The sequence below is a fragment of the Acanthisitta chloris genome, unplaced genomic scaffold, assembly GCF_000695815.1.
Source record: "Acanthisitta chloris isolate BGI_N310 unplaced genomic scaffold, ASM69581v1 scaffold35952, whole genome shotgun sequence".
Lineage (NCBI taxonomy): Eukaryota > Metazoa > Chordata > Aves > Passeriformes > Acanthisittidae > Acanthisitta > Acanthisitta chloris.
In genome coordinates, this window is record NW_008659380.1 from 517 (window position 1) to 15,114 (window position 14,598).

The 14,598-nt window shown below is 39.3% G+C and overlaps 1 protein-coding gene across 1 annotated transcript; it reads right to left on the reverse strand.

The window, feature by feature from the left end:
* Positions 1 to 12,073: 12,073 nt before the first annotated feature.
* Positions 12,074 to 14,535, reverse strand: IL6 (interleukin 6; the record flags this gene model as incomplete). The annotated part of the gene is made up of 3 exons (XM_009069376.1): positions 12,074 to 12,328; positions 14,025 to 14,171; positions 14,390 to 14,535. Coding segments are annotated over 3 exons (485 nt in total), but the record flags the coding sequence as incomplete, so codon positions are not given.
* Between the last annotated feature and the right edge of the window lie 63 nt (positions 14,536 to 14,598).

Below are 14,598 nucleotides of genomic sequence, written 5' to 3' on the forward strand. Positions count from 1 at the left end.
GCATCCTGGTCTAGTGGGGAGGTGTCCCTGCCCATGGCAGGGGTGGTTGGGAACTAGATGATCTGTGAGGTCCATTCCAATCCCCCAAATTATAAGGTTCTACCACGTGGTAGTTCTCCCATGGAGTTTGGGCTGTGTGCCCTCATCTGTCCTTGTTAAAGAGCCTGACCCACTTAAGATAGGCACCTGTGCAATAGGCTTGACACTTTTGTTCACTTCTTTTATGACAGGAGGGCCCAGGAAGGCTGATCCCAGTGATTCATCTGCCTTCCTTTCAGCCCCAACTCTTCTGGGCCTTTAGGGAAAAGTATCCAAACCAGACAAGCATCTGTAACTTGAATGTCAGCATGAAGGAGGGTTGGGAACTTGATGTGTTTACAGTCAAATCTGAGAGGTTGCTTTGATTAATTGAGGGGAATGCAGTGCCCATTTTGAAGGACTTTGCTTGTTCACAGATAACAATCGGGGAAAGGTTGGGCTCTTCAACAGTTAAATACATGCTTTAACAACTAGAAGCAAAAGAAGTTGCTTCAAATACGATGGGAAAAAACTAATTGTCGGTATTAGGTTTAAACTTAGTTACATTTCCATTTTTAGTTTTACCAGTTATTTTAAATTGATCAGTTTTGGGTGGAAATTTCGGCAGTGTTTAGTGACCTAATTTTGCTGTTGCTGAAGTTTTGTTTAGATTTTACTTTCATGACAGTATCTATGGATGTAGGAAAGATGCTCTTTGTTCTGAGGGACAGCAGAGGACATTAAATAAGTTGCTTCAAGTTAGATAATTAGATCTTACTGTATTTACAGTTGCACTAATATCAGGGTGCCTAGTATATTTTTGTTATGTAGCAGTGAGGTACTTAAGTTGTAGTTTAAGTTCATACCTCCAGAAGATAAGTGTGCTGTTCCATGTCTGCACTGCTTATAATGAATGGACATTAGGTATAAGCAGATGGGAAGGAGACGTGCAGGTGCCACCTTTGCTTGCCATAGACATTTGGAGGTGGTATGCTCTCAGAGGCTGTAGGATTGAAAGAGCTCTTTTCTTATTTTCTTACCTTTCAATCTGGGAGGGAAGGTGTGATGCAGTGGAAGGGCAAGAGGCTACACAGTAGCTGGTGTCACAGATACAAGGTAAATATTTGTATTGACCTCTGTGTTCAGTTTCACATGTGGGAAGACATGTGAAACTGAACACAGGCAAGGAAATGTTCAGAAAATTTGAGCTTGTCACTTTTTCTGAAAGGCTTTCTGGGTCAGGATAGGATGCTTAGGGGATGTACAAGGGAGCTTGGTATTTGAATGGGCAATTATAGATTACGGAGGGTTTTCTGTTTCGTTTTTTTTTTTTAAAACTTGCTTTGAAGTCGATGCCCTGATTTTTAAGATGGTAAATTAGACCAATGCAGTTCTGTTAAACCTGTTTTGCTTATTTTAAAGTACAGGAGAGGGAGGGAAAGGCAGAAATATTCACACACACACACACACACACAGACACACACACACAGAGTCACTCCTGATACAACTTCATGAATTTTAAAGTAGCATTGCTGGACAGTGTGGCAGCAAAAGAAATCGTGTCAGGATATTTAATAGTCTCAGATAACACAAGGTTGTGTTCAAAGAGCTAACCTGGTGCCCATGAAGTTAATGGAAGTTTTTCCATTAACCTTTGTGGCCTGTGTTTCAGACAAGATGACATTGATTATCTATTTTCTGTAGACAAGGGAAATAATATATTTTTCACAGTACATCTAGATAGTGTAGGAGAGAGTGTGTTGAACAGTGCCTGAATTGTGTGTTTCTGCTTCAAGATTTTTAATTTACAGTCCAGGGAGCAAAAATACTTTGTGTACTAAACCTTCAGTTGTTTCTCCACCATACATTTGCTTAGTCAATGGGTGTTTGAGTTATTAGCTGGGGTGAACTTTGTAATTAACTTTCTTTTCATTTTCCTAGGTGCTATTAGTTTGACAAGCATCTTGTTTATTTGCAAGCTTTAGTACTGTGTAGCTTTTCAGAAAGTACCAGTCAGAATGGAAGATTTGAAGTTTAATTGATTTAACATTTGGAATTCTGTCACCCCGAATTGAATGAACTCTTACTGAAATACTGCTTCTAAGTTCTGCACCAGATGTCATTGCAGAATGTTGTCTGTTACGCCTCAAGGTTATAGTTCTCTCTGTTGGCAGAGCCTTCCTAGGTTGCTTTCTGAACATGTAAAGTCTGCACATTTGTGTGTGTATAGGTATGTATGTCTTTGTGGCAGATAACTTCCTTGATCTCACATAGGTAGTCGACCCTGAATTTTAAGTCAGATAAACAGGCAGGTAAGAATTGAAAAAGAAAAAAAAATACATTTATTTCTCTGCTTTCTAATCCTGATAAGAATGTGCAATTTTTATTCAGGTTAGTACACAGCTCCATGAATTACAGTTCCCTGTTCAATAGGTTTGCTTTTTTATTGCAATTTGTTGATAGTGATTTAACTATGTAGGAGTCTGCACATACATATTTATCTATATGTATGTAATGTATGTTTCACTTCAGGTTTTAAGAGAGGAGCCGATCCTGGAATGCCTGAGCCAACTATCTGGAGGTATGTATCTGTTCCAAATGCACATACAAACCCAGTGCAGGTAGTTACCAGTCTAGATGTTATCTCTGGACAGCAACAGTTGTGAATGTTGCTTTGATCTCTGTTTTTTAACAGTTGTGGTTCTTGTTTCTTTAGAAAATGAAATGGGAAGTCAGCAAAGCTCTAGTTCTTGGGAGGGCCTTTCTCTTAGTCTTGCATGGCTTTTAATACATGGAACTCCCTGTACATTCTGAGTAACAGCTGCACTTCTAATCTGTTTGTGCAAGTTTCTGCATGAGGAATAACTTCTCAGCTTTCTATCACAAATTTAAAACAAAACCCAATCTCCTTCTGCCTTTGCACTTGAGGTACTAGCACTGCATAAAAGCTGCATGAAATAAAGGGCTATATCCTTCAGTATTAGTCACTGTCATGAAGCAAAGTGCTTTTGCTCATGCTGCCTCTCTCTTGTGGGACATTTTGTTAGTGCTGCTTGTCATGGCATTAGTAATGCTTAAGTTCTAGTGGTATAAAATTTTGAAGAAATGGTCACTCTTCAGTTTTTTTAAAAAAATCTTTTATTCCTGTGCAGGACAAGGTATTCCTGAAGCAAATAATTGATTGTGTTGCTTGCAGAGTCATATATTAACTCTTCTAGCTTCACATAGTTACAGTGTATAGAAATCCCATTGTTAGGATTCAATGACTCAGTAGAAACAGTAGAAAACTCGGGGAAAAAAAGTGTCCAGATCATGTTACATTTTCAGTAGAATCTTCTGTTGTCTTAATAACAAAGTTGCTGCAGTTGTTTGCTTGCTGGTGGTATTTCCATGTTTAGCTTCACTGATAGTTTGAGTCTTTTTTTCTTGGTCCATTGAGTGTGTCTCTGCACAGTGTAAAACATGTATTTCATACCAGAATATGCCTACATAGCTACCAGAAGCGTATGTTTGGTCCAATCTGAAGCTTACAGGTGCTCATTTTTCTGAGCACACGTTTGTGCTCTGTAGGCTTAAATTTTACTTCAAAGGTGGCATTATTTCAGTATTTTGGGGGCTAGCATTTATTCTGTACATTTATAGGGCTGTTCCTCCAGACCTGGGTTTTACAAATATCAATGTCAAAGACAAATACATGCTGCAAAACTGACTTTCATTTCCTCCCTGCTCCCCTTTCAGTCTACTTTGGGGATGAAGGATGTGGTGGTCCTGTTGTAGAACCAGCCGATGGACAGAGTGGCTGAAGATATGTACATTCCAGAGGATGAGGCCGACACTTAGACCAGCTGGATCAAACAGCTGCTAATGACATAGGTTGTACATACAACAAAATGGAGTTTATATGGACCTAACTTATTTGCATTACAGTGTAATTAAATAAATACAATTTGAATGGATACACATTGGTTTTAAGTCTGTGCATAAGTATCATATATTCATTTCTTTATTACAGAAGGATGGCCTATTGGGTGGGGTTTGTTTTGGTTTTTTCTCTCCCAAAAATGGTGATATTCAATGCCCATATTTATCCCTATTATGATCATCTTTTGGGTAAAGATTTCTCTTTATCTTCACAGTAACCAGAAAACTAAACTAATGTTTTAAATACTTCAATATTCTTCAAAGACTCCTTGCCCAGCTGTTGGGAAGCTCTGTGGCTAGTTGCTGTGCTGACCTCTTTGAGGTTCTTTTCCTCCTCCTTGGATTTATTCATCTTTGGATACATTAAAGATTGAGAGATGTATCTTTTTTTTCCTAACACAGATAGTAAAAATGGTACTTTTCTGCCAGATTTACCTTTAAGTACTATCTGTGTTTTCTGGGATTTAGGGTGGGGTGGGAGGACACAAGCAGAGTGCTCTGTCTATGTGTGTGTATATGTGTGTATATAGTGCTCTTACTGTGAGAGGAAGTTGTTAATGTATAGCTGAAGGAAAAACCCAGGTACAATGAACAAGGTATGTGCTTTATTTTTATGCTGAAGTCTTGCTCTTTGGACTATTGTTGGTTTGACTTCAGTTGGTTTTCTCCCTTTTAACACTGAAATTCAAGCACTGAAGTATGACTGCTTGGTTTCTGTTAAATAGCAGCTGTGTTGGGTAGATTGCTCTCCCCCTTCCAGAACTGTACAAGCTACTTTGTATCTCTGTGGTAATTTTTTTAAAAATAGTGTTTTTCAGCCCCAAATTATAATTGCAATGAAGGTGTTATAGATTTTGGCTTGGGTTCTGGGGTTTTTTTGACCCCTTAGATTTTCAGACAATTTTTACATTAATTCATGCTTAAGGATTAGGAGATTCCTAAGTTTTTAATCTGCCATGAAAATTCATGGTAAAATATTACTGTGTTTAAGAGCAGATGTGACTGGAAAAGACATGAGAAATGAGCCAAGAGAAAAAAAAATAAATCAAAAGAGAAGAATTGGGAAGGGAAAAAAAGGAAACATTTATGAGAGCTAGAGCAAACCGGGACGTTCCTTAAAATTCCATTAGTCATGATAATTCAATCAATTGTCATAAAGCAGTGGTGGAATAGCAAATGATAATAGACTGCTAGCAGGGGAAGAGAGTGAGGACTGAATGGAGAACACTTCCTGTGACCGTATATCCTTTTGCTAGTGCAGTTTTTCCAGTGTTTCTAATGGTAACTTGAGATTAATGTAACCTCTCATGTGTCTTAAATTATGGAAGGAATTCAAATTCTGTTCTTTTTCTTGATTGATCCTAATTACAGTAGTAACCAAATAATCTGTTGGTGCTTGATAGTGGCTTTAATCATGATCAGGATCATTTTTCTTCTATTGAATCTAGTGTAATAACCTGAGATAGTCCATACTAAGTGATACAGTATTCAGCCTGAAGCAACTCGGATTTCTCAATCAGATTTTGCATTTCACAGGGCTCTACAATAGCCAAAATAGAGCAGTGGGTAGATGGACCCAAACACCTGCAGAAGTGTATTTCATGTGCTCTATTGTGTGTCATTTGGAGATGTGGTTTGTGGGTATTAACTACCACGTGGTCGCTCTGGCTGCTTTCCAAGAATGATAGTATTTGGCAAGAGCTAGAGAAACAGGGAAGTGTTCCTGCCTCTTTCATTAAAAGTTTTACAAAAGCATGGATATATCAATCACAGGCCAGGTTCTGTGACTTCCCCATGCCAATAAGTTACCTTAAAAATAGTTGTAGTTCAGGTTTTTTTGAGACAGAATTATTGGATAAACATTGCTTATGCAGTTCTTTCTTTAAGCACATTGGATAGAAGATTTTTGGTAACTGACTGCTACTCAAGTATGTTTCAGGAAAGTCATTAGCATGAAACCTCTGGGTTTTCCAATTGAGGGGAAAAAGCTCTTTCATAGTACCTTCAAGTCAAGTTAAATTGAATGCTAATATGTAGTGTGAGATTTTTTCATTTGTACAACCAGGCTGTTTCATTCCATATAGTGTACTCTCTGTAATTAAAAGGTGAGTGAAACTCCTTAAATAAACATTCATTTTTCATCCCCGGGGGAAAAATGTATCAATCATAACTACAATCCTGGTAGTTAATTGTAAGGTAGCAAAAAACGCAGTTGGGGATGGTGTTTCTTTTTCACTTTAAAAATGAGGGAATCTTTGATAGCAATGTCTTAATCTTACTTTGCAGTTTTTGGGTTTTTTTTTCACAAAATTTTGATGTGCTGATCAGTGTTCTGTGAAGTTATACATAAACCAGATTCCTATGAAGAATCTTAATTCCCTAAAATAAGTTCAGCAAATATATTAGTTTTAGCAAGACTGGGTTTTTTTGGTGGTGCTAGGGAGAAGAGGGCAGGTCAGGTCTCTGCGGTGAAGAGACTCTCATATGTGTTGAGGCTCTGGGCTAGGGACTTGAAAGTAGGCTTTATTTGTTCCAAGTGCTTTAATGTATGACTTTTTTATCTTGTCTTTCTCCCAGTAAAATTTGAGAAAGTTTCATATTGCAGTCAGATGGGGAGATCCTTAGAAAAGAATAAGTATAAGCTCCTCTGCTTGACTGTATTGATCCCTGCCAGTGAATTGGTGGCTTCCACAGCCAAGCATGGATTCTTTCCTGTGGTGAGGTGTTTGATGCAGTTGCTGTGAGATCACATGTGAACTCTTAGTGTTGGAATAAAGTCAATGAGTGTAGCTCACTGAATATTGTGTTCACCTGCACATTGACCATGACAGCCACTGGTGGTTTCACCATTCAGGAGCAGTTCCTATATTTTTTATCATTCTTATATTTTCTTAAAACTGCCTCTCCTGTCATTGTATTCAGAAGACCAGATACAACCTGGTACTGTTTGGTAATCAACAGCAGTGGGGTACAACTCTTCGGAATTCAGTTGTGACAGACCCTTCAGCAAAGCATTTCCTGCCAGCTCAGCTCTGAGAAGTGGCTCTGGTGCGAGAGCACAGTGCAAAGGAGGATAAAGATGGGCTGAGAGACAAGGAGGAAGGAAGGGTCATTGTATTCAGAAGACCAGATACAACCTGGTACTGTTTGGTAATCAACAGCAGTGGGGTACAACTCTTCGGAATTCAGTTGTGACAGACCCTTCAGCAAAGCATTTCCTGCCAGCTCAGCTCTGAGAAGTGGCTCTGGTGCGAGAGCACAGTGCAAAGGAGGATAAAGATGGGCTGAGAGACAAGGAGGAAGGAAGGGAAGGGAAAGAAGAATAAAGACAAGGAGGTCAGTCAGAAGAACAAAGGATAGAAAAAATAGACAAGACTTTTAAAGGTACTAGTGAAGTAAGAACTGAGAAAAAGGTATCCACATCAGAGAAGGAGTCACAGAGCCCTGTGACACTTGGTGTGTGATCCTGAAGGAGTCTTGTGAGTTTGGTGGTTTTTTTGGTCTTGCTGTGTGGACTGGATCTCCTGGTAGTAGGGTGTGAAAAAATGATGTGTTTAGTGACATCACTAAACAAAGGCAAAAAAGAAGATCTGGCTTTATAAATTTGTTCTTGATAAGTAAATCTGAAAGGAACATACTTGTTTGCTCCAAAAACTCTTCAAGACCTGACAAGTTGTGACACAAAATGAAGGTGATAGGAAATTTGGAACAGGCATTTGATTCTGCTACAAATTCCTGGTGTAGACATGACTGGTACAGAGTAAGTGTACTGTGTCTCGTCACAATTATAAAACAGAGGGTCCGTGCGTATTTTCTTGAATTAGTGAATCACCGAACCCCCTATTAGCTTAAACTATAGCTTTTAAACATGTAAACTCTGCAGGCCAAAGCAGCATTCAGAATTTCATCCCAGCAGGCCCCGTGTTGGCAGTGTATGAAACCTGTCCCTTGCTGCTTTGTACAGCTGTAGGTGACAAAGTGCTGCTTAAGATCTAGACTTTTGCATTGTGTTGTAAGTGAAGCTGAGATCTTACAACACTGGCTTTTATCAGGAAAAAAATGCTATACCAAACTCTATACCCTGGATATTTTTGGAAATATTTTGTTAAAGGTTTGGAATTTCAGGCAGTGATGATAATGATGATGTTTGGAAATAAAAGTTCATTGCATCTGTTTTCACCACAGGAGCAGAGACCACATCCTGTTAAATGTCATATGACTAATATAATTTTTACAAATGACCACTGGATTGCAATTTCTAAATATTTTTCCGTGATGGTGTGCGATGCAATAGCCATTTCTTGGTTAAGCTTGTGGGTTACATGCATTGTTTCTTGGTTATGCCTATGTTAATTCAGGATTAAAGGATGGGTGAGGTGGAGAGTGGAAGGGGAAAGTGGGTATTTTCTAAAATGATACCTGTTAACTGAAAAAGGGTGTTATGACAGGGCAAATCTCAGTTTTCTGACTCTGAAAGTTTAAATTTTTTTGAAATAGGTTTTCTCATGGAAGATTGAATCTTAGATTCTGGTCACTGAAGAGATTCAGATTGTAAAGTTTATGCACCGTGTTTTCTGATGACTGCTAAAATCAGACTTGAAAGTATACCAAGATTTGGTTAAATATGTTTAGATTACAGAAATTAGTTGATTTTCTTAGGAATTCAGGCAGGAAATGGTACTTCTGTGTTGGAGCCTGTGGAGGTTGCATATTTTGGGAGCAAGGGGGTGGGTTCTGTTTTTCTTCTTATCAAGAAGAGGAAAGAAATTCACTGAGAGATGTCAGAAATTGTTATCTAAGCATTTGACTTGAGAAGCAAGGGTTTACAGAAAGCTTCCCACCCAATATCACAAGGTTTGTAGTAAGATATAGATAGATAGATATAGATATATTTGGCAGCATGTCTTGACCATTAGGATCTGACTTTGACGTATACTGTTGTATACTTACCTTTCCAGCATTTTATCTTTTAAATTGAATGTGGAAAAGACTGTTAGTCACAACTAACAGTGGCAAACTTAGGGGGAAGTTTCCCATCAAGCTCAGATAACCTAATGGCTCATTACTGCTGAAAAGTGGTCCTGCTCCCATGCTTCACTGGTGACGTAACTCTTCCAAGTCTTGTAGCATCAGGTCAATCTCTCTAACCTCACTTACCATCAGCTGTTAATAAATACCTGTGAAGGCAGTAAAGATGCAGGCAGTCTGTTGTTCAACACAGTAGCTGTTGTTCTTTCAGGAATATTTTGTTTCTCACCTTTGTCACTGTCTCTTAATACTGTGGGCCTTTTCTTGCATACTGCAGCGTGTATGCATGCTTTTCAGCATAGCTTTACTCTCTTCTTTCATTGGGAAATCAAACTCAGGATGAAGGGAGCTGGTAATCTGTTGAGCATTCCTGAATCTCTGTGTGAGGTTAATGAGTAGGGATGCAATGGAAATGTGGAGAAGGGCTAACTGGGATCTGCAGGGAGAGGCTGGGCAGGTAGAGCAGCAGCCAAAATGCTGCTTGTTGGGTCATTTCCTAATTTTTTTAGGTAACTATTAGCAGGTCTTTTTTTGTTTGCATTGTTTTGTGTTGGGGTTTTTTTGGTTTTGGGGTTTTGGGGTTTTTTTTCTTGCTCAGTGAGTTAGCTGTCAGTTAGGAGGAGCTCTCCAATAGAAGTGTTGAGGTCTGTCTGTTGCTAAATGTAGTTAGGAATGCTCATTTTTACTATTCTTTTGTGTGTGTGTGTTTGTGCTGGTCTGCCAACTAAATTAAATGCCTGTGTGTGTTTATTGATTGTTGTAAAATACTTTCTACACAGTAGACTGGAAAATGGATGCCAGGTTGGCTCATTTGAGAGGCCTCGTAACATGCTCAACAGTATTTAGGTCTCCTCTGTCTTCCATCTGAATTCCCCACTGCAAATCTTCATGTGCTGCAAGCACCTGTGAGTGTTGGTTTCAGGTTATTCTGGGGGCAGTCCCTGAAGTTAGCACAGGGACAGCAAAACGATTGCCAGCAAGGCAGATGAGAATTGCAGATGGCTGTGGAGGAGCCACAGGTTAAATAATGGCAGCTCACTGGCACCACCAGCAATCCCCTTCGCTCCAGGAAGGACGTGAAAGTTGACCTCCCCACCCAACAAGTGGTAATATTTGCTCATCTTCTGCAACCTGAAATGTAGCAGTGTTTACATCCTTCCTAGAGTTGCAGACAACCTGGGGTGGCTGCCAGCTGAAGAGTGCTGGTGGGAAGTGTGGGCACCTGTCTATCAGTTCCCTGGGATTTAAGTACTGCAATTCTTAGATGCTTTCTGGCATTTAAAGAGAGCAGTCTGAGATTAAGCTGCAGCATATGTAGAAACTAATGGGGATCTCTGGCAGCAACTTGCTGGGGTGGTGAAACCAAGAGATGCCTTTCCTTTTGGTTAGTCTTTCCCCCCTGCCTCTGTTCTCACATAGTACTGAGGTCCAGTGTGGGATCCACATTTGGGTCTCAGCTATTATTGACATAATAAGGGCTGGAATAATCTATTAACAAGTGGTCACTAAAGATATCAATCTCTGTGAAATTAAGTGGTGAAAAAGCCAAACCAGGCTTTCCTGCATTTCCTAAAGCACGGGCCAGGGCAGCTAAAGCAGGATCTTATGTGCTGTGAGAAAAAACATTCACCACAGACATCTCTAAAGTGACCACTTTGAGGTCTCCTCATTCTTTCTCAGGATGTTGCACTGCTTGAAATGACAGTTTTACCATATTGGGCAAAACAGTGGTTTGGTTTGTTTTGAGCCTCAGAGATGTTGGGCAGCATGTGGACTTGTCACTGTTATGGCATCCCCAAAGGTGCAACGTGTATGTGGACAATCAGATTGCTCAGAGGAAGAGGAGAATTTACTGACATCCTTATCCACATTCCAGGGCATGCCTTTCATCTCCTCATCTTCACCACTGTGCCAGAAGAAAGAGAGAGGGTAATTAATATTCCACCAATTTTAGGGACAAAACTTAAGGGACTTCTGCTGCCTGTGTCCCTTTTGTGGTCTGAATTCTTCTGAGTTTGGGTGTAGGAGGTACCTGCACAGCTCCAGTGCTGCAGAGGATGCTGCTAAGGAAAGTGTCAGTGATTTGGTATTCAGGCAAAGATCCTGGGGTTTTTTCCTATACAGTATTCAAGAATATGCATTTGTGGTATGTGGCCTGTCCATGCTAGTGGAATATAAATTGTAAAAGGCAAATGCAATAGATCATCAATGGTCATTGACATCTCAGCAGCAGTATGTTGATTTTTATTGCCTGAGGAAAGAACCTAAGATTTATTTTTTTTCTGCTTCCTGAGGAAGGAGGAAGAAACATTTAATCTAACTTGGAAAATTCCCTTGGATGACTGCAATAAAACAAATCAGTTGATAAAATTCATGTCAGAGTGGTTAATGTGGTTGCCTCATCATTTTATTTGTCTAAGAGAGATTGTTAGACTTGTAAGCAGATCCTTACAATTACAAGTTTATGGAGTGTTCCTTGTTAAATTCAGAGGACTTACAAGTTCATTTGTTTCTCAAGCGCAATGATGGCCTATCATGTTCATTTTGAAGGGCCATGTTCAGTGCATCTGGTTCCTTTATATCCCCTTTTAAGAATTATGTTTGCTGATCAGGATGTCTGTGTACGAGTGTATGCATGTGCTTTGTAAGTAACTGACTCAATTATACAGATAAATTCTTGAAAGTGGTTATTCTGATAACTGCAGGTATTAAAAACTGGGTATATTAGAGTGCCTTAGTCTTATTTAAAGTTCACACAGCTTATACAGATCTTTTTTTTTAAAATCAGCTTTTATTTGTTCTAAAAATATAAATAAGTCATAAATAGCATCTCTCAAATATTTTAAAAACATACATTATGAAAATTTTTCTGGGTTCTGAAAATATTTTTTGTGGAATACATATTAAATAAGTTGATATTCTGAATAGTACCATTAGAAGGGAAATAAAATATACCCTTTGTTTAAATTATTTCTAAATACTGGAAATATAAATAAGAAAAATTAGAAACTAATAAATATTTTAAATACAATAAATAAGTTCCTGGAAGGAAATGAAAATGTATAGAAATGCAAACCATTGTTATTAAAACTGGTTCTTAAAACAGAACAACACTGTCATCTGCCACATGACAGATTTGTAACAAAGGATTGTGCCTGAACTAAAACATTCAGACACTGAAACTCCTGGTGTTTTTCAAGTAGCGCATGGCCCTCACTGTTTTCTCCAGAAATGAAGTAAAATCTCGGAGGATGAGTTGGGTAGTGATTTTCTCTAGCCAGGCCTTGCTGGACTTCAGCTTTGCACGGAGGGATTCCTGGGTAGCTGCATCTGGGATGTTCACTTCATCGGGATTGATCACCTGTGAAAAAGACAATATTGGGTGGTCCCTGGTTAAAGCATTGTAATTGAAGTCGTTGGAGAGCATCAGTCTGTATGTTCCCAACCAGCTAAAGTAAAAGGAGGAATTTACCTAATGCTGACCCACAGCTCTGGGCATCTGGTACCTAAAGACCTTTTAAGATCTTTGTCCCAGGAAGTGGATAGGTGACTTCTGAAAATGGGAGTTACTAATGGAGTAATTTTAGATGGAGTTCAAAATTCTAACAAGTGTCTGCTTCATCCTGGGTTTAGAATCTCTCCTACCCTTTAACAAGTGACAAAAGCATGCAAACCTCCTCTTGGAGTACTTGTTTTGTGAAAGGTAACATACAAATGTTCTTTCTGTACAGACTACTTGGAAGTAGACTCTGATCACACTTCCAGTTAGTGGTATACTCAGCTCCTTCCTGCACTCTGTAACAAAGTTTGTATCTGGGATATCCAGACAGGTATTGTGCTGGTGGATCTGTCTAACCACAAGTGTCAGATTGTGCCTTTGCTCTTCTTGCCTTAAATAGCAGTTTTTTCTCTCGTAGAAAAAATTTCCAATCTAAAGATCAAGACTTGGTCTCAAAAACTCTGTAGTTTCTACAAGTACAGGTTTTGCTTTTGATCACTCTGTTTAATTTTTTAAAAAAAACCAAAACACAACCCTAATCTCCCTCAGTTATGAAATAAACTTTCCACAATCTAATATATCAAGTTGGAAGCCAGTGGTCAGTTGCTGTCTTATGATGGGACTATTACTCTTGGCTAGCACGGTGTGAAAAAAGCAGTTCAGCTTCCCTTCACTTACAGAATGATGGGCATAAGTAACATATTTACTTTTATGTTGGGAAAGGTATGGCAAACTCACAATAGGCTTTTCACCCACCAAAAAACACCTTGAAGGAAATAATGCCCTGAAGCTTCTGCAGTCCTGACCTGAATGATTTTCACTGAGCAAATACTTTCCCCAGTGACAAAGGAAGTATTCATGTTAAGGGTTGTTAACATAAGAACTACAGGAATTAAGTGAATTTTTGAAGTTGATCTGTCAAAGCTCTCCAAAACATGGAAAATGTCTGTCAGAAGTTAACAGCATTTAGTTTGCCAAAGCAAAAGACAATTTGGTAGTTATAAAGAAAGAACATATTTATTTCATGATGATCACAAGCAAAGTATGTGCTTTTCAATAGGCAGCTGCCTGGTACATTGAGAATAATGCTGACATCTCAAAATACCATACAGCTTGGCTTAAAACTTCGTTTTGGAGAGTTTTAAAGATCAATAATATTGTAAAATTGTATTTTTTTTTGCATGTGAACTTTTTAGAAAAGTTACTGATTTCTGCTTCTCAAGGAGTTCCAACGTGGGAAGGCATGGGCTGATCTGCAGTTCCACAATTAGAAGGAGCTTCCTGAGAAATCTAATCAGTGAGGCAGCATTAATGTATTTGCTCTTAAAGCTATGATGCATTCTGTTTGGAAATCAGAAATAGCAGTAGAAAGTAGGAAGAAAAGTTGTTTCTTTAAGAAAAGAAAGCAAAAACTTGTAAAACCTCTAAGTTAGTCATGAGGGTAAGAATCTGAGCATAAGGAAATGTCACCTGTTTCCACTGAGAGAACTGAAAGTGGGAAATGTTCAAATTCACTCTGGCTCTGACTATTATCAGAATGAATTTAAAACCGACTCACCATTTGTCTTATGGTACGTGCCAGGTGCTCTGTAGTATAGGACAGTGATTCAACATTTTGCTTTTCACTAGTAAAAGTTTCTTGTACGTATTTGAGGTATGTCTGAAACATGTAAAGCCCACTGGAGATTTTTTTCAAGCATTTATCCTGAAATGAAAGAAAGGTGAGAAAGTCACTTACAGGTGAAAACGCTTTGACTGCAATGCTCTGTGCAAGTAAGCAGACGATGATATAGAGTGTGGAGGTCTGGCCAACGCCAGCTGAAGCTGGCACAGATCTTTAGGTCATCTTCCACAGGTTTTTGTAGCAGGCAAGAATTGCCCCAGGCATATAGGATTAGACCAGAAAGGAGAGAGTTTCCTTGCCTCATCGAAGCCGGCGAGCAGACACCCATCTTCCTCCGTCACCTTGGGGAGGTTGAGGTTGTTCTGGAGGAGCATTTCCATGCTGTTCTCGCAGACGGTAAACTTCTCGCACATCTGGGGAGAGACACCAAGACTTTCCGTCGCACCTTGGCGGCAGGCGGCCAGCCCCGGGCCGGGAGCGCGAGTGCGTGCGATGCCCCGGGGCGCCC